Source organism: Gorilla gorilla, chromosome X, assembly GCF_029281585.2.
Source record: "Gorilla gorilla gorilla isolate KB3781 chromosome X, NHGRI_mGorGor1-v2.1_pri, whole genome shotgun sequence".
In the NCBI taxonomy this organism is placed as follows: domain Eukaryota; kingdom Metazoa; phylum Chordata; class Mammalia; order Primates; family Hominidae; genus Gorilla; species Gorilla gorilla.
Genome location: NC_073247.2, coordinates 28,704,135 through 28,724,403, shown reverse-complemented (window position 1 = coordinate 28,724,403; position 20,269 = coordinate 28,704,135). Strand labels below are relative to the sequence as shown.

The following is a 20,269-nucleotide window of genomic DNA, read 5'->3' as shown; positions in this document are numbered from 1 at the left end:
TTGGGGCGTCAGACGGCTAGCTTCTGGTCTTCTTAGCAATGTAGAGACTAATAGTAATAACATTGCTTTCTAGTAATTTACTTAGTGGTAATAGAAATAATCATCATCTTCATCACTATCTGATGTATGCCAGGCATATAATATTTCATGTGGCCTCCTACATTATATTGTTACAACAATTCCTTGAAATGTAGGTGCTGGTAAGCATTTTCAGGTAAGAAATTTGAAGTCATTTGGCTAAGGTTCCTCAGCTAGAAAGTGGCTGGGCCAGTCCTTGAGCTCAAACACTCTGACTCCAGGGTTGTACTCTTAACTTCTGTACTGCTTGCACCTCCCAAGAATAGATACGCATTTCCATTAGAAACTGTCTAGAGGTGTCATTGCTATTATTTTTAAGGCATTTGAACTATTACCTAGAGCTAATTCCACTCCTGACAGCCAGTGATGCTCACACAATTTCCTGTCCTGCCTTGTCTCATTATTTGAATGAAAAATGTTGCTGATCTTTATTATAGGAAAGAAATCCAATGATGTCGGGGAGGGGGATCAGATCACTTTCATACTTTCATTATATATCTAGAAATATTTATTGATATGCCAGTGTATATAAGACAGAGCCGTTCAGGAGAAAAGCATGACTGGACTTTGATTATTTTTCACATGATTAGTTTGTTTCATGTAATTATTTGAATAACAATAATGTAATGCTTGCAAACTTCTCTGATTGTTTTGAAGATGTAGGCCCAATTAAATTATATTTTCATAATAGACTAAAAATAGAAAATCTTATGGTTTTATTTTTAATATAAAATTTTATACCCCAAATCATATCTTTTTACATATAGTTTATCTGCAGTAAACTGTAAAACTAGTTACATGTTATTCAAAACATAAATGTACCAGATTATGATGACAGAAACCAGAAATTCCACAAAAATGTACGTTAAATTAGAGATATGATTAGCTTTGCCAATGATTTTTTTCATGTTATGTTGTGTCTTTGTTAAGTTAAAGGAGATGGTGTTTGTCTAAATTGTCAGAATGCTAACTTAGGCACAGCATGGTCTACACCATCACCATTTTTACTTGGGTTGATACAGCCTAGCAGAATTTCTCTGTAGATATGACCAACATTTTTTTCTCTGAGTGGAGGGGAGAATATATTTTGGTATAGAGTTTTTATTTCACATCATCGTTGTGATGTTGGAAAGAAATAAAATTCAGAGCTACACACAAAAGATTAACCACTATAAGTTCTTTTATTTTCTGTTTTTCTTTATCCTTCCCCTAGGTAAATATACTTAAAATGCTTCTAAAATGGCCATAGCCCAGAGGATAGGAAAGAAAGGGTACTCCTTTGGCTAATTCACACACAAAAAAACATCAAATTTGTGTTGACAGTCCTTGGTTAGCAAAACAAATCTTCCTAGCTAAGTACAAAATTCACTTCAGTTATCCACACTAACTTTAGGGAGTTAAGGGCTCTGATTGAGTAAATGAATACTTGTCAGGACACGGATTTTATCACAACTTAGTAAAGAGCACAGCTAAGACCATTCGAGGTATGAGCACTTAAATTGTTTCATGTCTCAGTTATGTATTTTTTTAATGTATAAACCTTCAACCAAAATATCTATTACTATGCAATTAAACATGATAAAGGAATTAAATTAAATGTTAAAGTTATTTCTGACCTAGCTTAGCGGAAAATAATCTTGTCTTCTTCAAAATTCAGATAAGCATTTAAGCCATGAGAGACAGGAATCTAAAGAGTAAAGTGATGCTAAAAATATTCTTATTGGAGACATCAGAGAGATTTGGTAAAAGGACTAATTTGTTTATCAAAAACAATGGGATTATTGAAATTCTTTGATTAAAGTGAACGCATTTAAGCAATTAGAAAACTAAATTTAGCCAGGTACGGTGGCTCATGCGTGTAATTCCAGCACTTTGGGGGCCTGAGGTGGGCAGATTGCTTGAGTCCAGGAGTTTGAGACCAGCCTGGGCAACATGGATAAATCCTGTCTCTACAAAAAATATAAAGATTAGCTGCAAGTGGTGGCATGTGTCAGTAGTCCCAGCTACTTGGGAGGCAAGGTGGGAGGATCACTTGAGCCCGGGAGGTCAACGCTGCAGTGAGCCATGATTGTGCCACTGCACTCCAGCCTGGGTAACAGAGCGAGACCCTGTCTCAAAAAAAAAAAACCAAAACAACAACAACAACAAAACAAAACAAAAACTAACTGTAAATTTGGGGAATTTCCATCGGATTTAGCTAGTAAAATATACGTAGTCTAGACAGATAGAGAGAGATTGAAATTCCTTGAAAGACTTAAAGTAAGAGAGAAGTCATAGGTTAGATTAGATTAACCTAATTTTACCCGAGTAACAGATCTTTTGCTGTATTTGTCTGTGGCCAAAGAGGCTTGGATTGCTTAGTCTGTTTTGTGATCTTTGAAGCTTTAAGGTAACGTCTGAACCTGCTTTTGTTGTTTGGGGGAGGTCAGATGGGATGCTCTTATGTAGCCATCCTCACATCATTTTTATATAAGCTTTCACAGTTGGAGTCTTGAGACCTTGTTGGGGAACTTAACAGAAGGTTCCAGGAATGAGACCATTATTCCCTACCTAACATCTCTTCTTTCAGGATAATGATCAGGTCAAGTATGATTTGTCTTTTTTCCCCCCCATTGAAGCTCCAAGTTATATAGCTGTACCTGATCCCAGTGTCCTGAAACAAGGCTTCTCTAAGGACCCTTCAACCTGGTCTGTGGATGAAGTGATACAGTTTATGAAACATACAGATCCTCAGATATCAGGCCCCCTCGCCGACCTCTTCAGGCAACATGTAATGTATCTTTTGATCCGGTTTTCCTGCCGTAATGCCTTTGAATGACCTCTGTGCAGGCCCTTCATTTGGATGCTGTGTGGATGGTGGGGGAACCCTATCAACTGATTTTTCCATATGTGAGAGAGGTTATTTTTCCCAAGATTAGTTCCTTAAATGGTAGATTAATGGTCTGTTCTTTAAGTGAGTATCCAGGTGCCTAAAATACAAACTGCTTCAACTTCTCAAGATACGATGATTCAGCATTGCAACTCTCAGGTGTACCTCCCCTTTGTGATGACAGATACAAGGATCCTCCCCGACCTGCTCCCAGCTCAGTGCCAGAACCATGAGTAGGAGGGGTTGACCACAAGCTATTACAGGGTGGCCTTCCTCCAGTGAATCCAGCAACTTTATAAGATTAAGTACATCCTTTTAAACAGGAACTCACAAATACCAAATAATACGCTTCCATGACATAAATTGATTAAGGTAATAAAGAATTTTAGGAGGATGCCTTGTGACTATTAAGTAATATTTTCAGTGTTTTCTAACAAATCAAATGAGTGATCTATTATCTGAGGTACCCTTTTCACTATCGCAAGAAAATCAGTAGTTTTAGCATCTAACCAGCTTCAGACAACTAACTGATTAGCCTTCAACATAATGACAACACTGTATAGCACATTTACAGTTTGCATTGATATTGACATATTCCTGGCCCTTCTCAGAAAGTTATTGATCATCTGAAATTCATTTCTACCATTCATAATTTTTGATCTTTTGTCATAGATATATTTAGTATTTTATTTAACACACAGTATTTAAAGTCAGATTGTTTGATACTTGGGACATTTTTTGAAGATACAAGATTAAATTTTCTTAAAGTTTGAACTAAATTCATAAATTATGAAATGATGCTTCACTGTATAAATTATATTTCTAATAGTTTTCAGGAAATAAAGCATATTCAGAGAATATATATCCGGAGTATACAGCTGCTGTATTTTACATGTTCTTATGTATAAATAACTTGATATGAAAGCATTATTAATGATTATGATTTCCTTCTCTCTGTAGGAAATTGATGGGAAGGCTCTGTTCCTACTCAAGAGTGATGTGATGATGAAGTATATGGGGCTGAAGCTGGGGCCAGCATTAAAGCTGTGTTACTACATTGAAAAACTTAAAGAAGGAAAATACAATTGAAAAAAATGTGTAAGTTTAGATTGGACATAATTCTCAGGTGTACTGTTAACATTTTAATTTAAAAGTATTTCTCTTAGCAGTTTTTGTTTTGTAGACAGTTCCCATAAAAATATTTTATCAGAATTGCAGAACTGTAGTAACAGTTCAGTCAACTTTGTTTTTTCCCTGGAGTCACCAACCAGCTTCGGGAGGCACAGCCGCCACTCACCCAGTCTACTTCTTTAAAAAGCATTTAACATGTTAGTATTGGCATATTCAAATTGGCAGTTCTTTATGTCTTTTTAAATTTTCATTGTACAGTTTACAAATATACTTAATGTAGTTAACAGAGAAAAACCTTTGATTTTGGTTAACCTTTATATCTAGAACCAAAACAGCTAAATCCCAAAGGGGAAAATATCAGGGATTGACAACTTCTATAATTAAATCCATGAGAATTTTTCCTCACCAGAGAATTTAAAGGTGCACCTGTAGATATCATCTTTTCTCAAATATTTTGTGTGATACTCTGTGGTGTTCTGTTCATGTTCTATCAGTATATCTAGAAAGGGAATAGCCATATAAATTATTTTCCTTTTATTATTTCTCTGTATGTTGTATTTGATCATATTTAAAGGAAAAAAGCAAGCTTATAAGCTTTCATGAAGTGTTCTTACCAGTTTTTGATAAATTTTTTAAATTATAGGATAGAATTGTCATTTTATGCAGGAGATATTTATACTACGAGGGTTGTTTGGATGGAGTCGGATTAAATTTTTTCAGTGAAATACCTATTATTTTAAAACTTTCCATATTTTCACTACGCTTGGACATTTAACTAGGCATTCTTTTCTTACATCTCTATATGAAGATACCTGTGTCCAAAATTTTTGAAGATATATATTGTATGTGTTTATTCCTCATATGGTACTTTACCATATTTATATATTGTTTTATACCTGTAGGTTTACACACAAGTAAATCTTTTTTTTCTTGAATTTAATCTGGCACTTTGCACTGCCACAGAGGTAACGATGAACTATGTATATAGTTAGATGTTTTGATTTCATAAAAAATATATGTCCATCGTTTGCTATCACCAGTACCTCTCAGCTTACTCTTCAGGGGATATGAAACAATCTGTAGATTGGTTTCCATACAGGGAAGTTCTCTGTCCTATGCAATGTTTCTAATTAATTTGCTTAGTTCTGAGCCATTTATTCTGCTACACTTTGAAAGATATATTAGTTCTGACTTATTGTTTGGGGCTTTATTTTATTTTTATTTTTTTGAGATGGAGTTTCACTCTTGTTGCCCAGGCTGGAGTACAATAGCTCGATCTCGGCTCACTGCAACCTCGCCTCCCTGGTTCAAGCAATTCTCCTGCCTCAGCGATTACAGGCATGCACCACCACACCCAGCTAATTTTGTAGAGATGGGGTTTCTCCATGTTGGTCAGGCTGGTCTCAAACTCCCGACCTCAGGTGATCCGACCACCTCGGCCTTGCAAAATGCTGGGATTACAGGCATGAGCCACCATGCCCAGCCATGTTTGGGGCTTTATTTTATAAGTTAGAACTTTGAAGAGGAAATGGTGCTATATGTTTATTGTTATTACTTTGTGTAACTTTGATGTAATGTTTATAAGCTATGAGAATCAGTTATAAAAGTATTAGCCATTTGTTGTAAATGCCAATAAAATATTCACCAGGGGCAAGAATGTACATTTTCTTTTTAGAAAACCAAATGTACTTTAGACATGAATGCAACTATTTAAAGAATAGCTTCATTTATGTTATTCCTTACATGTCATAAGATTCTTACTTAAACTTGGTCTTCTTTCAAGTTGTTTGTATGAAGATGCTGTACCCACTTGAACAGTCCTCAGGTGTTTACATAAATACTATGTTTTACAGTTTTCATATTTTAAAATATTAATAAAGTTAATCGCAACGATTCATTCAAAGCCTCAGATGTGATTTTATTTATCATTAACTGCATTACATTAAAGTGTGTATTTGTTGGAACTGAAACAGAGCCACTCTAGTAAGCTTGTGGCTTTCCACGTCCAAGTACTTGAGTTTTAAAACCTGCCCAGATTCTACTGCTAAACAGATGCCTAAGAGCCAAGGGCTGATTTCTTACAGGGGTCTTCAATGAGACCCCAGGGGGGCTGTAAGAAGTTCAGTCGATGAGCTGTATCTGTACTCAGAGCCTTTGTTATTTATGATATCATCAGTGATGTGAGAGTGCTAGAAAATGCCCGTGCCCCGAGATATCTCATCCCATCTGAGCCTGTATGCCTGGCTGGCAACTCTGACTGCTCTTTTACCACTGGGGGCCAGAGGCCGCCTCCTGGATGCACCTGCTCTTGGCCCTCTGCCTTCAGATGGCCCAGCTGCCCCGGTGGGATGCCCTTGGAGGACTGGGGTTACAGTTGCATAGCCTCACTTATCCAACCCCTACCCCCACCCCAGGAGTTGCGGCTCCAGCCGAGGAACCCAGAAACCCTCACTGCTCTTGCTCCCCAGCAGCATGTCCTGTGATTCACTGGAGACAATGGGGCCCTGACCGAGGCTCCAGGGGTGATGCTCAGCGGCTGGAATGGGGGTGTCAATTTGAGTGATCTGAGACTTGAGTGATTCGGGGCCCCTATTTTTCTCCTATCTGGCTTGTAGACTTTTAGTCTATAGACTATCATGCCATATTACCCTTCCTGTGAATTTTCCAGACTTGAAATGATCTTCCTCTGGCTTTGCCTCTCATTCCATTCTTTGATGCTTTGTAGCCTGCAGAATTCTGCAACCTGAGCTCTAAGACCTTCCAGGAACACCTAGCATTTGCTTTGGTCTTTCGTCTGTGTGATTTCTTATTGTTGAAATGTCTTACAGTACATGTTCTAGAGTGGGATTTCCTGAACTTTTAAACCAAGGCCTCCCTCTGTAGGCATAGAAACACCATGCCCTTCTGTAATATTCAAAAGTAAAAAGTAAATACTGTGAGTAGTGGCAGTGTAATTGGGAGGAAAAGCACTGCTTTTTCAAGCTGCAGAAGGGATTGTCCTCACAGTTGGCTGAGTACACGAAGTAGGTTAAAATTTCTGGGGCTATAGCTGGATGCTGGGGCTTGCTCACAAAGTCTCCTGAGGCTGATCCAGGCAATGTGGGAGAGCTTTAGGTTTGAGAGGATGTGCAAGCGAGAGCCCACCGTTGGAATACGTGGCGGACAGTCTTTCCTCTCTTCTGGCTGTTTGCCCTATTTTGTCAGCAGGTTGATGCCACTAAACCTTAAGAGCGACACTCCATAGTTAGCACGTGCTCAAATTGAGCTTGGCCACTCCCCCTGCTCTAACAGAGGCAACTCTAGTGTTATGGGATCACCTTTCTGCCTTTAGGGATACTATCAGCATTGAGGGGAGATCTTTAAGAAAGAAGGGACCTAGCTCCTCCCCTCGAGCTGCCTAGAACATAACAGACAAACCAGCGTTCATGAAAAGGAGAACATCAGGGCACTTATGACAGAGCATATGAGTCAGTGCCAAGTGCCCATAAGTGATGTGTCCTTATGTATCAGTAGTGGTGTGTCCTGTTCTCCTGCCATAGAACTGAAGCACTTAAGCACATGCATTTGTGGAAATAATCCCTCAGGGACAACGGGGCGGCCAGGGCAGGGTTTTGGCCTTGCCAAGCCCTGTACCTCCTTTGGCCTCACTCCTCCACCTGGCTTTGGCTAGCCTTGGAGGCTCAAGTCCACTGATGTCAGGGGCGGGGTGGGTGCACATATTCCATGGGGGCAGAAATCAGTCCGTTGGGAGCAGGACACATATCTTACAACTTCCTTTTATATTCATGTAAGACGAAAAAGATTAAGCTTCTCTGCAGTTAATGTACGGAGTCACTGATGTGTTCTAAAGGGCTGAACATTGTTGGTACTTGCCACCATCCCAGCCCTTCTCGGTTCCTCCCTGTCCTTAGAGGCATAAAGCCTGGACGCGACACTTGCCACACTCCTTTGCCAGTAGACCTGGATTCTTAGATTCTGCCCCAAGAGACCCTGTGCCCTGATTTGGGGAGGAGGGAGGTGAGGAGAAGCCGCTTCCTTCTGGTGGCTGCACAGGACAGGCTTTTGAGCATCAGCAGGAGGCAGATGTGGGGTTTGCCAGCAGCCTCTGGGTATCACCTTGAGACTCACCCACTTCAGTCGTGCAGGCAGCTGAGACCACTGGGGGCAGGGGAGCTTCCCTGTGACTCTTGCAGTCCTGGGTTTCTAGAAACTTCCTCAGTCCCTGCCTTAGTCCCTGCCTTCCAGGAGCCATATAAGCTTCTGATTCTGTATTAAACCACTTCCATTCTGAAGATTCAGAATGGCTCATATGTCCCTGACCAGACCTGGACTTGTCTACCTTCTTCAGCGTATCTGTCCTGTAGAGGTGGCCCACTGTTCAGAAAGAAGAGTAAAACTCCCACGGAAAGTGGCCTTTATATTATCTAGTTTAAATGAACTAGTATATTTCATCAAATCTAAGACCCCGTTGATTGTAAGATGCACCATTTACCAAATAGTGAAGGAAAATGCTACCTATTAAATCACTCACCATTGATTATAATACACAAACTGGGCCGGGTGTGGTGGCTCACGCCTGTAATCCCAGCACTTTGGGAGGCCGAGGCGAGCGGGTCACTTGAGGTCAGGGGTTCTAGGCCAGCCTAGCCAACATGGTGAAACCCCGTCTCTACTAAAAATACAAAAATTAGCCGGTTGTGGTGGCACGCGCCTGTAGTTCAGCTACTCTGAAGGCTGAGGCAGGAGAATCGCTTGAACCTGGGAGGCAGAGGCTGCAGTGAGCTGAGATTGTGCCACTGCACTCCAGCCTAGGTGACAGAGTGAGACTCCGCCTCAAAAAAAAAAATGCAAACTGATTTCATAGATGTTAATGTGAAAAGATGGGTGGCTTAAGACATAAAATGTTAGCTCTTAAAAGCTGAACAGGTGGATTTATTTATTTATTTATTTATTTATTTATTTATTTATTTATTTTTGAGGCAGAGTCTCTCTCTCTCTTGCCCAGGCTGGAGTGCAGTTGTGCGATCTCAGCTCACTGCAACCTCCGCCTCTTGGATTGAAGCGATTCTCCTGCCTCAGCCTCCTGAGTAGTTAGGATTACAAGTGCGCACCACCACACCTGGCTAATTTTTCTATTTTTAGTGGAGATGGGGATTCACCACGTGAATTTGTCTTTAGTGGATTTGGGGATTCATTACCATAGCTCAAAAATATGGTGAGATGCAACTGATACATTTCCTGCCACGGTTCATTCATTCATTCACTTTTTTATTTATTTGCATATTGGATGTCTTTCCCCACTAGAATGAACTCTTCATGAGGGCAGTGAGTTTCACCAGTTTTGACTCTTGCCATCAGGAATCAATTACTTGTTGATAGAATCGTAATCCTAGGAATCAGATTGAGGCTGTTTTTAAGTAGCAAACACATACTGAGCCATTCCACAAGTGTCAGTGAATGACTGACATAAGGTGCCATTTGGCCTTCGGATTATTTTCTGATTGGTTTCACTTCTGTGTTTTACATACAGCCAGTCAAGCACTGAAACTATAGGAAGAAAGAGGGAGTTATTGGAGGACGGTGTGGCTCTGAAGAGAATTAAAAACTGTAAAATCCCCAACCAGCCACTGGTTTAACATGACATCTTGCTGGCAGCCATTGAGTCACTCACTCTCGCCTTCTCACTAAATACATTTTGGAAAAAGAAAATGACCAGAACACAGGGTACCCCTGAAAACTAAGAAGGGCAGGCAAGCTTTTGCCCATCTGGGAAATATTTCTACCACTCTCAGGCCCTTGAAGCTGGATTGAGAAAATACGTACATCATCAATTCTAAGATGTTCTTTTTTTCCCAGGCATGAACGTGTCTGACATCTGGATGGGTTTTACGATCCATGGTGTCTTCAGATGCCATGTAGTATGGTCATTTGGGCCGTGGCCATGCTGCACCCCTTGCGTTGTTCCTTCGGGTTATGTCAATTCCAAAACACTCAGCAAACCCTAGCCAAGGAGGCGGCTGCAACTCCTGGAGCTGGGGCGTGGGTAGCACATGTGGACCCCACAGGCACAGCACTGCAGGTGGAAGCTGAAACAGAAGAGCCCTGATGGGAGCACACACTGCCAAGTGAAGTTTTCAAACCCCGTGTCAAAGAACCAGGAAGTCAGGGAGGAAAATGCCCCATAAAGCACTGCAGACTGGCAGGCAGCTGGGCATGAGAGAGTGCACAGCACAGGCACCATCCCCAGCCTCAGGATGCTCACAGTCTATCTGGGAAGACAGCATGAAACATACAAACACCTATGTAACTCATGAGTGTGCAAAATGCGGCAGGTGGCGTAGCCATGAGAGATCCACCAGGCAGCCTCTACCTGGCTGAGAAGATTGTACAGGGCTTGTGGAGAAAGCATCGTTTCCACCAAGACCTGAAGGATGATGGGCAGGGGTCAAGGGAGGTGTGTGTTGAAGGCCAAAGACCCTGAGCAGGAGTGAGCTTCTGTCAAGACACACCTGTCCCTCTTCCAGTAGGTCTGTGGCTTTCTTTTCAAGACATCCTCAGTACATCTGGTGATCATTTGATTGAAAACCTTTATCTTTTCCCCAGGATAAACCAATTGTTCCTACACTTTTCCCAAAGGGTAAATTGATCACCTTTATCACATATTAAATCCTTATAAAATGTTTTAAGAAAATAATGTATTACTTGTGTGGAACAAAATTACCCCCAAACTTAGCAGCTTAAAACAACAAACACTCATGATCTCATGCAGGGTCTGATGATCAGAAATCTGGGCGCCGCTCAGCCACGTGGTTCTGCCCCAGGATCTTGCAGGTCATATACTCACTGTCGGCTGGAACTGCAGTCATCTCAAGCCTTGACTAGGACGGGGCTCTGCTTCCCAGACCGCTCACTCATGTATAGGATGACCAGCCTGTCCCCGGAGTTAGCGCTGAGAGGCTTGTGCCCTGGCTCACCCCGCAGTCCCGGGATGGTTGGTCACCCACACACGTTGACTGGAGCCCTCAGCTCCTCTGTGGCTGTTGGCAGAAGGCCTCCATTCTCATGGGGCTGCCCACCTCAGCCACCTATTCCCTCCGGTACAAGGCTCCCAAGACTGCAGTGGATGGGAGGCAGAAGTGATTCAGGAGAGAGGCAGAGGCATCCAAAGACCTTTCACAAAATTGAGCACAGGTTCAGCAACAAGGAACATGTGAATTACAGGAAACAAATACTGTCTTTTGTAGCCTAGGGTCAGAAGTGACGACTTCTGCGGTCTTCTGTTGGCCCGCAGACCATCCCTGATTCACTGTGGGGTGGATTACACAGGAGCGGGACTACCAGGGGATGGGGATCACTGCAGGTCAACTTGTGGGCTGATACCACACATGAAAAATGTTGAGCTTTGCCAGTGACTAAAGAAACATGAAGTAAAACAGGGTGTGTGTGATTCTTCACCTTTTATAAATTTAGCAAAGTCATGGAGGCCATAATCCTAAGAGAATTAGTGCAGGAACAGCAAACCAAATACTGCATGTTCTCACTTGTAAGTGGGAGCTAAACACTGGGTACTGATGGACATAAAGATGGCAGCAATAAAAAAGTGGGGACTACTAGGGGGAGGGAGGGAAGAGAGCAAAGGCTGAAACACTCACTGTTGGGTGCTATGCTCACCACCTGGGTGACGGGATCATTTGTACCCCAAGCCTCAGCGTCACACAATATACCCAGGTAACAAACCTGCGCATGCACTCCCTGAATCTAAAAGAAAAGTTGAAACAAAATTTAGCAAAGGTCAAAGCAATGTCAAATACTCATGCTAACAGTACGTGAATTTGGTGTAACATGTCCAGAAGGCAGTTAGGCGTCACAGAGAAAGCCTGAAAAAGGCACACACCTATTGATTTAGTAATTTCTCTACTTCCAATGTATCCTGCAGAAGTAACCACGTGCTCAAAGAGTAAGGTATTAGCAAGCCTGTTCATCACAATATTGTTAGCAATGACAAAGGGCTCATAAACAAGTCCACAATAGGGGAACTGTTGAAATTATGTTATACCCATTCAATGGGACACATTTGCAGTCATGAAAAGTTATACAGGGGAAAGTCATTTATTCACATGGAAAGATACACGATATGTTGATCAAAGCAGGTCACAGGCAGATTTGTAGCATTCCTTCTCCAGGGGATCCCATTATGTGTTTATACTCAGATCTGTTTATATGTCTAGAAGATGTTGGAAGATACACATCAACCCATCTATAATGGGTGTGGAGGGGCAGGTGGGATTCTGGCCATGTTCTCTTCGTTTTGCTTATCTTCACTCTCTGATTTCTCTGCAGTATACTGCTGTTATAATAATTGTTCAATTTCAAGAACACAGGCTATATCATGTCCAAATCACTGTAGAAGACAAAAGGCAATAAAACATTGCCATTTAGCAGGCAGCAGAAACAGCCAAATCATAAGGAAAAAACATAACATATGTCAGAAGACCAACTTAATGTAATGACATTACATAGAAACAGATTAAACGCCCACGTTAAAAAGATTCCAGGATTTATTTTAAAAACAATCTTAGGCTTTTACCTACCTCATCATTTACCTTAAATATTAGAATAAAAGGTCCAGCCGGGCATGGTGGTGCCTGCTGTCATCCCAGCTACTGGGCAGGCTGAGGCGGGAGGGTTGCTTGAGCCCAGGAGTTCGAGACCAGCCTGGGCAACATAGGGAGACCCCTGTCTCTTAAATAAATAAAGGACTGGACAGAAACTCATCAGCAAGCAAACAGAAAGTGCCACCATCATATTACTGATCCAGGTGAGGGAGAATTAGAGGCAAAAAGCAGTCAGTACCTCAGGACTGGCTACCTGTTAAGAGGTTCAAGTGCAGATCATGAACTTGTGTATGATCAATTACATGTAATCAACAGCAGAAAGCAGGACCAGATGAACCTTATGGATAATTTAATAGAAAGGCAACAGGAATGAAAGACTTTGTTCTCAGCTTTTGATAGATGTATGCAAAATTAATGGCAGATATTGGTATCATTGTAAAGGCATTATTAATAGACATCAAATTCAAAAAAGGAACACAGCCTTTTCAGGACTCCATAGAACGTTCACAAAATTGAGTACCTACTACACTACCAAGAACCCTCTGAATGTCAGAAAGCACAGTACAGGCTATGGTCTGCGGCAGAAAGTTGGAAGTTAATGAGACCCTCTGAGGCACTAACAACAAAATCAACAATCACCACCACCAACACCTTTCTAGGCAAAGCTTCTTTCCTGAACTTTCTCCTTGTGTTCCTGGCCCGTGTATCCAACCATCAGCTAATGTCTGCACCTCCAAGCCACAGCCATCTCCTGCTCATCATCCCTGAGTCTTTTCCCCTCCTCTTTTTGCCATTCTACCCCTCTCTAGTCCCGCCTGTGTCAATAGCGCCCTCAGGGAAGAGTCATGAGTGTGGGTTTGCCATCTGCTGCTTCACAAACCCTTTTCACCTTGCTTAAACCTTCGGTTTTGCCTCATTACTCTTTTAGGTGAAGACAATCTTTAAAACCCTCTGAACTAGACAAAATTACATTCCCTTTAACAAAAGCCATATTCCCATGCCTTCTAATCTTTTACTAAAGAAACATTATACTTTCCTTACACACCTTGTATGTAAAACTGTTTCTCCAGTAGTGTCAATTACATATTACAGTGTTAACTCTTAGCAACTTTTATTTTTTGTGATCTCGGCTCACTGCAACCTCTGCCTCCTGTGTTCAAGTGATTCTCCTGCCTCAGCCTCCCAAGCAGCTGAGATTCCAGGTGTTTGCCGCCACGCCCGGCTAATTTTTTTGTATTTTCAGTAGAGATGGGATTTCACCATGTTGGTCAGGCTGGTCTCAAACTCCTGGCCTCTGCCTCCCAAAGTGTTGGGATTACAGGCGTGAGCCACCACACCTCGTTAACCAATAATTTTTAAAACTGTCTTTATTTCCAAAAGATTGCTAAAGTCACATGAACAAAAGGCACTGAAGTTTCTTTTATGTTATTTTTTGTCAGACAAAGTCTTGCTCTGTCACCCAGGCTGGAGTGCAGTGGCGAGATCTTGGCTCACTGCAACCTCTGCCTCCCAGGTTCAAGCCATTCTCCTGTCTCAGCCTCCCGAGTAGCTGGGATTACACGTGTGCGCCACCACGCCCAGCTAATTTTTGTATTTTTAGTAGAGACGGAGTTTTGCCATGTTGGCCAGGCTGGTCTCAAACTCCTGACCTCAAGTGATCTGCCTGCCTCATCCTCCCAAAGTGCTGGGATTACAGGCATGAGCCACCATGCCCAGCCTATGCCTTATTGTATTACTTACACTCAACGCCAACACATGATGTGGCTCTGACCATCTCTTCCTGTCTTCCTTTCACTGGTACTCACACAGGATCTGTCCCCGCCCGTCTCTTCTGTCTTTCTGTGCTCCATCCTCACACCTCTTCTGCTCCTGTCCGTGTCTTTCTGTTTTAGTAGGGTCCATATCTACCCGTGATGTGTTTCCTTCCCTTCTCCTGTTGTCTTGCTTGATTCTGACCCTTACTGAATATTGGACCCATCCTTCTCTTCTCGGCCACTCTTGTGAAGCTGCCCTGGCCATTTCTCCAAGGCTTCCGCATGTCCAGCTTCCTCCTGAATTCAGGCCCCGCCCTTGCAGTGGCTCTTCCTGGGTTTCTCTGTTCCCAGGTGTTGGGGCTTCTTCCTCTTTGAACAATTCATGTCTCAGTTCCAATGTGGCCTCTCAGAGAAGTCTTCTGTGACTGTCTCTCTCGGCACGTCCTCCCTTCCTTGTCATCCCCTTTCACTTTCTTCACAGGGCTCCACGCCTTCGGAAAGAATTTTGTTCATTTCTGTTTTCCCTCTCCTTGCTGACCAGAAGGTCAAGGTCAAGGCCTGGTGTGTGCGGCTGCCTGGTGTGTGCGGCTGCCCGCTCTGTCCCCGCCTCTCTCTGTCCCCGCCTCACGATTGTGCATGGCGCCCTGGAGGTGCTCAGTGAGGATGTGTTCAATGAAGAAGTGAATTCCAGGAGTCAAGACACAGCTCAGCAGGAGCGGCCATGCACGCTGAAATTCACGGGACCCCAAGGCAGAGGAAAGCTGGGAGGAGCCAGTGGATTTGGACTGCAGAAAGCCGGTGGTCGGCTGTGGCTAACTGTGCTTGCAGGACCCACGAGGCGGAAGGTGGTGGAAGGAGGGACTGGGGGATGGGTTCAGGGAGAAAAAGAAACGTGAGAATTTGAGTGGCTGGAGAAGAAAACACGCGGCCGCAAGCGTGTGAGGCAAGCCTTGGGCCAGGGGCTTGGCTGTCCTTCGGGGTGGGCTGGTCCTGCTGTCGTGTTGCCGTCTGGGGAGGGAGCTGGGGCTCCTGGCCTGTAGACAGGGCTTGGCTTCAGGCACCAGGAGCCGCTGTCTACACGTAAGACAGGCACGAAGAGCTCAGGTTGGAAGGGGGGTGTTTAGAGGACACCGTGCCCCGAGGCAGGTTGAGAGGCAGGAGGACTGCTCAGGTGGGATTCGCGGGTGAGGACCGGGGGCTCAGTGAGAGGGCTGGGGAGCTTGATCTCCTGGTGCAGCGGCGGGGCTGGAGAGGGCAGTGAAAATGGAGACCATCAGAGATAGCCCTTGGGCCACGGGGCCGGGGTCCAACAGCAGTTGGCGTCATTTTGCAGGGGGAGGAGTCGTGGAGCCTGGAGAGGAGGTGCGGAGGCTTCTCAAGCCATCCACGGGGGGTGCCAGGGTCAGGGGGCCACAGAGAGCAGAGGCCCAGCAGTGGAAGCCAGGGAGGCGGGAGTCCAGGACAGGGTGCCCCTTGGGCGAAGGCAACACACGGACTCCCGTACCAACACGTGCGCGGGTCACCAAACCCACACCAAGTCAGAAATTCCAGTGCACGCAGACGGTCTACCAGTTCCTGCTGGGGGCCTGCGGAGGGCCCATGGGCGCCGCCTGTTCTCAGGACTGGCTCCCGCTGGCTTGGCCCTGTCCACGGAGGCCCCTCCATGGCGCTTTCCTTGCCTCTCCTTTCAGGGCCCTTCCTCCATCCAAGAACCTCAGAGCCTTTAAGAAAGGGGTTGGAGAGGGAAAGACCTGCCCAAGGCACTCAGAGCTGGGCCCCCGTCCTCTGCCACCTCTGCCTGTGTGGCTTTGTCACAGGGCTCAGGCAATCCGAGTCTGTTTTCTGCTTGGTCCAATGAGGATCGCCCCTCCCCTGACAGTTCAGGGAGATCAAGAAGGGGAAGTGCCTCATCCCAAAGGGTGCCCACTCTGTCTCTGCCTGTCTCCCTGCCTTTCCCACCCCCACTCCCCTGCTACTCCCTTTTCTACAGCCTGGCCACAGCTCACCCAGCCACACACACAGTGGAACTGCAGCCCCAGGAAGCCTTACTATTAAGGAAGACTTTAAATTCCTTCTCCAAATTCTTTTGAGCTTGGGTTCTGGACAGCTGAGCAGGGCCTGGAGCAGGAAGGACCTTGGGTCGGCTTTGAATGGCATCCCAGGAGCTATGGGAATCAACTGAAGGGTGATCAATGGCGGGAGGCCACACAATCAGATTCGTATTCTGGGAGCTCTGGAGCTCTCAGCCAACAGGAGCTGACCATCTGCTCTGCGCACTACCTAGGATGTGCATCCCAACAGCGTATTTTCCTTGGGGTCCACTCGAAGAATTTCTTTCTGCCTTTTCCTGGGCTGTGCTCAGAAGAGCAAGTGTCCCTCTGAGACTAGCCCAAGTTGTTGGGTTAATGACCGCGAGTGAAGCACAACTCCCTTTCTCTTTAAAATGGTAGAGGAAAGTACTTTCAAGCTTGCCTGAGGTCTGAGAAGCTGAGCTTTCTGCAGTGGTCTTAGTGGAAACTTTGACTAGAGCGTTCAAAAGGCGTCTTTCCTGTTTGCTTTCTCGGCATGAAAATGTCAAGGTACAGAATCCAGAAAGGTCACTGCAGCCTGGCCCTCTGTGATCTGGATTCGAGGCTGCAGACTCTGTTGAACTGGGTGAGCGGGAAGGCAGAGTGCGCTGGGGCCCAGTCTCCTGGGGCCCTGAAAGGGTAGGATGGTGCAGGCCGGTTCCCCCACCCAAACGCAGGCCTGGGAGGAAGCCACGTGGGATTTGCTTCCCCACCAGGAGCTAGGTGAGTGAGAGGTGTGCCCCGGAGTCATGCACCTGGTGGCAATCAGCATGGGCTGATGGGGTCGGAGGAGGTGACAGCTCCGGTTGCGCCTAATTAGGAGGCCTCCTCCAGCTGGAGGTGCTGCCACCTTCCACCACCCCTGGGGCACACCTAAGACTCTGCTACCCGCCCCCCAGGAGGCTGAGTGCTAGACTCAGCCTGGGAGACAGGGTGAAGTTCTCAGGCAAATTTTACTCTACTAAGGTCACCGTTTTGTAGGTAACACAGAAATGGTGAGGTGCTAGCCTGTCACTCTGTCCCGTGCTCAGCCTGTCTCCCCTTTTCATCGCCATCTCAACCCCATCCATCTTCCTCCCTCCCTCCTCTCTCTTTTTCTCTCTGACACACGCATGCACACACTCACACACAGACACGTGTCTGTGCCCATGGACACATGGGATCCAGCTTTCACAACCGATGGCCGGAGCTCGGTGCTGCTCTGCAGCTCCTCTGGGCCTTTCCCTGTCCTTACAAAGAACATACCCACTGATGGTTAATATTGAGTTTCAACCTGATTGGATTGAAGGATGCAAAGTATTGTCCTTGGGTGTGTCTGTGAGGGTGTTGCCAAAGAGATTAACATTTGACTTAGTGGACTGGGAGAGGCAGACCTACTCTCAATCTGGGTGGGCACCATCTAATCAGCTGTCAGCACGGCTAGGATAAAAGCAGGCAGAAGAGCATGGAAGGACTAGACTGGCTTAGTCTTCTGGCCTACATCTTTCTCCCATGCTGGATGCTTCCTGCTCTCAAACATCGGACTCCAAGTTCTTCAGCTTTTGGACTCTTGGACCTTCGACCACAGACTGAAGGCTATACCGCTGGCTTCCCTACTTTTGAGGTTTTGGGACTCAGACTGGCTTCCTTGCTCCTCAGCTTGCAGATGGTCTATTGTGGGACTTTACCTTGTGATCGTGTGAGTCAATCCTCCTTAATAAACTCCCCTTTATATATACATCTATCCTATTAGTTCTGTCCCTGTGGAGAACCCTGACTAATACACACTCCTTTGTCAAACCTGCCCTTAGGGCCAAAAACCCACTGCAAACACTGGGGTCAACAGAGCAGCAGGCTCTCAGGGCCTCATGAAAGCATGGCGTTGCACACCTTGGCCAGGCCACTGGAGCTGTGTCCGGGGCTCCAGGCCACGGGTGACGACCACTGTGCCTGGTGAGATGGACCCCCCGGGGTGGCAGGAGTTTGAATGGAGTGGAGTGGAAACAAGTGGAGAGTGGCGCCATGGCCAGCTGGATGCTGCTCTCTGGCCATATTGTCCCCTCTCGTGTCCTGTGGGCTGCATTTAAGTCAACTCTTCCCCTCTTCTTGCAGGCTCAGCAGGCAGGGCAAGGCCTGCTTGCTTCCACTGCACATCAACTAGGTTGATGCTAGGAACCTGCCTGGTTGGTCGGTGTGAGGCTTCAACGTCCTGATCCTGTTGCTGACAGTGCGTGGAGCTGCAAGCAGGTGATCCGGCCTGGCCACCATGAGAGGCGCCTGCAGCTTCTGGACCCCGAGTTGGCTGCCCCCACCAGGCACATGGGCATCTCTGGGCTCAGGCTCGGCATCAGGGGTCTTGACAGTTCCCCTGGTGATCCTGGGGTACAGCCGGGGTGGGGAACCCGGTGTCTGGCAGAGTGACCAATACAGGCTGTGTTGTGGGAGTGCCCTGGCTTTCCCTCCCCACTTGCTCGAGGGCAGAGGCTGCCAGTCTGGGCCTGCACTCCTGCCGCCCCTTCCCTCCTCCAGCTCCCCTGGGGAATGCGTTCCCTCCTTCCATGAGTTGCATTCCAAGATCCCCAGCCTTCACTTGCTCTGTTCCTCTCCTCCCCAGAAACGTCAAGGCCTCTGCTTCAACTCCACACCTTGCAGTGCACTGTGTCCCCAGCTTTCATTTTAGCCTGCCACTGAAGCTGCCAACTCCCAGGCCAGCGAGCTTCTCTCTTCCTGGCTTTGCTGGGACACGGAGGTTTCCCATTAATGAAGGGTGAGGAGGCTCCCTTCTGAAAACTTGGACCCTCCAGGGTTTTCAGTCTGGGCCCTCCCCCGGGATGTCCCAAGAGGCTCACAGAGCTAGCTTCCTTCAGAGGACTGAGATGGCTAGGCCAGCGCCCATGCCAGGACCACTCTGGCAGGAAGATACCTGTGGTTGTTGGGGAGTGGGGGGTAGGGGGCGGCAGAAGGCCCGTGTCCCCCAGTATAGATGTTTCCATTTCTTCTTTCTCCTGCTGTCTTATCTCCTCCTATATCTGGTTCTATTCATTTTATGCTGGATATTCTATTTCAAAATTCTTTGTAATGGCCATTATAAAAACTCAAAAAGCAATAAACGTTGGCATGCACATGGTGACAGGGGAACGCTTATAAACACTGCTGGTGGGAACGTAAATTAGTACAAACTCTATGGAAAACAACGTGGAGATTCCTTAAAGAACTAAAAGTAGAATTACCATTCGACCCAGCAAACCCATCCCACTACTGGAAAATAAGTCATTATATGAAAAAGACACATGTACATGCAGATTTATTTATTTGTTTGTTTATTTATTTAATTTGTGAGACGGAGTATTGCTCTTGTCACCCAGGCTAGAGTGCAAAGGTGCGATCTCGACTCACCGCAGCCTCTGCCTCCCGGGTTCAAACAATTCTCCTGCCTCAGCCTCCTGAGTAGCTGGGATTACAGGTGCCCACCACCATGCCTGGCTAATTTTTTTGTTTTTTTTTTTGTATTTTTAGTAGAGATGGAGTTTCACCATGTTGGCCAGGCTGATCTTGAACTCCTGACCTCAAGTGATTCACCTGCCACACATAGATTTATTACAGCCCAATTCACAATTACGAAGATATGGAACCAACCTAAGTGCCCATTGACCGATGAGTGGATAAAGAAAATGTGGTATATATACACCATGGAATACTACTCAGCCATAAAAAGGAACGAAATACTGTCTTTTGCAGCAACTTGGACAGAGCTGAAGGCTATTATTGTAAGTG

At 45.5% G+C, this 20,269-nt stretch overlaps 1 protein-coding gene across 2 annotated transcripts in view; it reads left to right on the top strand.

Annotated features, from left to right (window-relative positions):
- The window catches only part of SCML2 (Scm polycomb group protein like 2), a 115,211-nt gene extending 109,235 nt beyond the window's left edge, over positions 1-5,976 (top strand). The window contains exons 14-15 of one of the 2 annotated variants that reach the window (XM_019018813.3): positions 2,697-2,848; positions 3,908-5,976. In XM_019018813.3, coding sequence (XP_018874358.1) covers positions 2,697-2,848; positions 3,908-4,036 — 281 coding nt within the window. In that variant the 3' untranslated portion in view covers positions 4,037-5,976. The remainder of the gene's footprint in view (positions 1-2,696; positions 2,849-3,907) is intronic. The other variant, XM_055376682.2, reaches the window with a different exon arrangement.
- Positions 5,977-20,269: the final 14,293 nt, after the last annotated feature.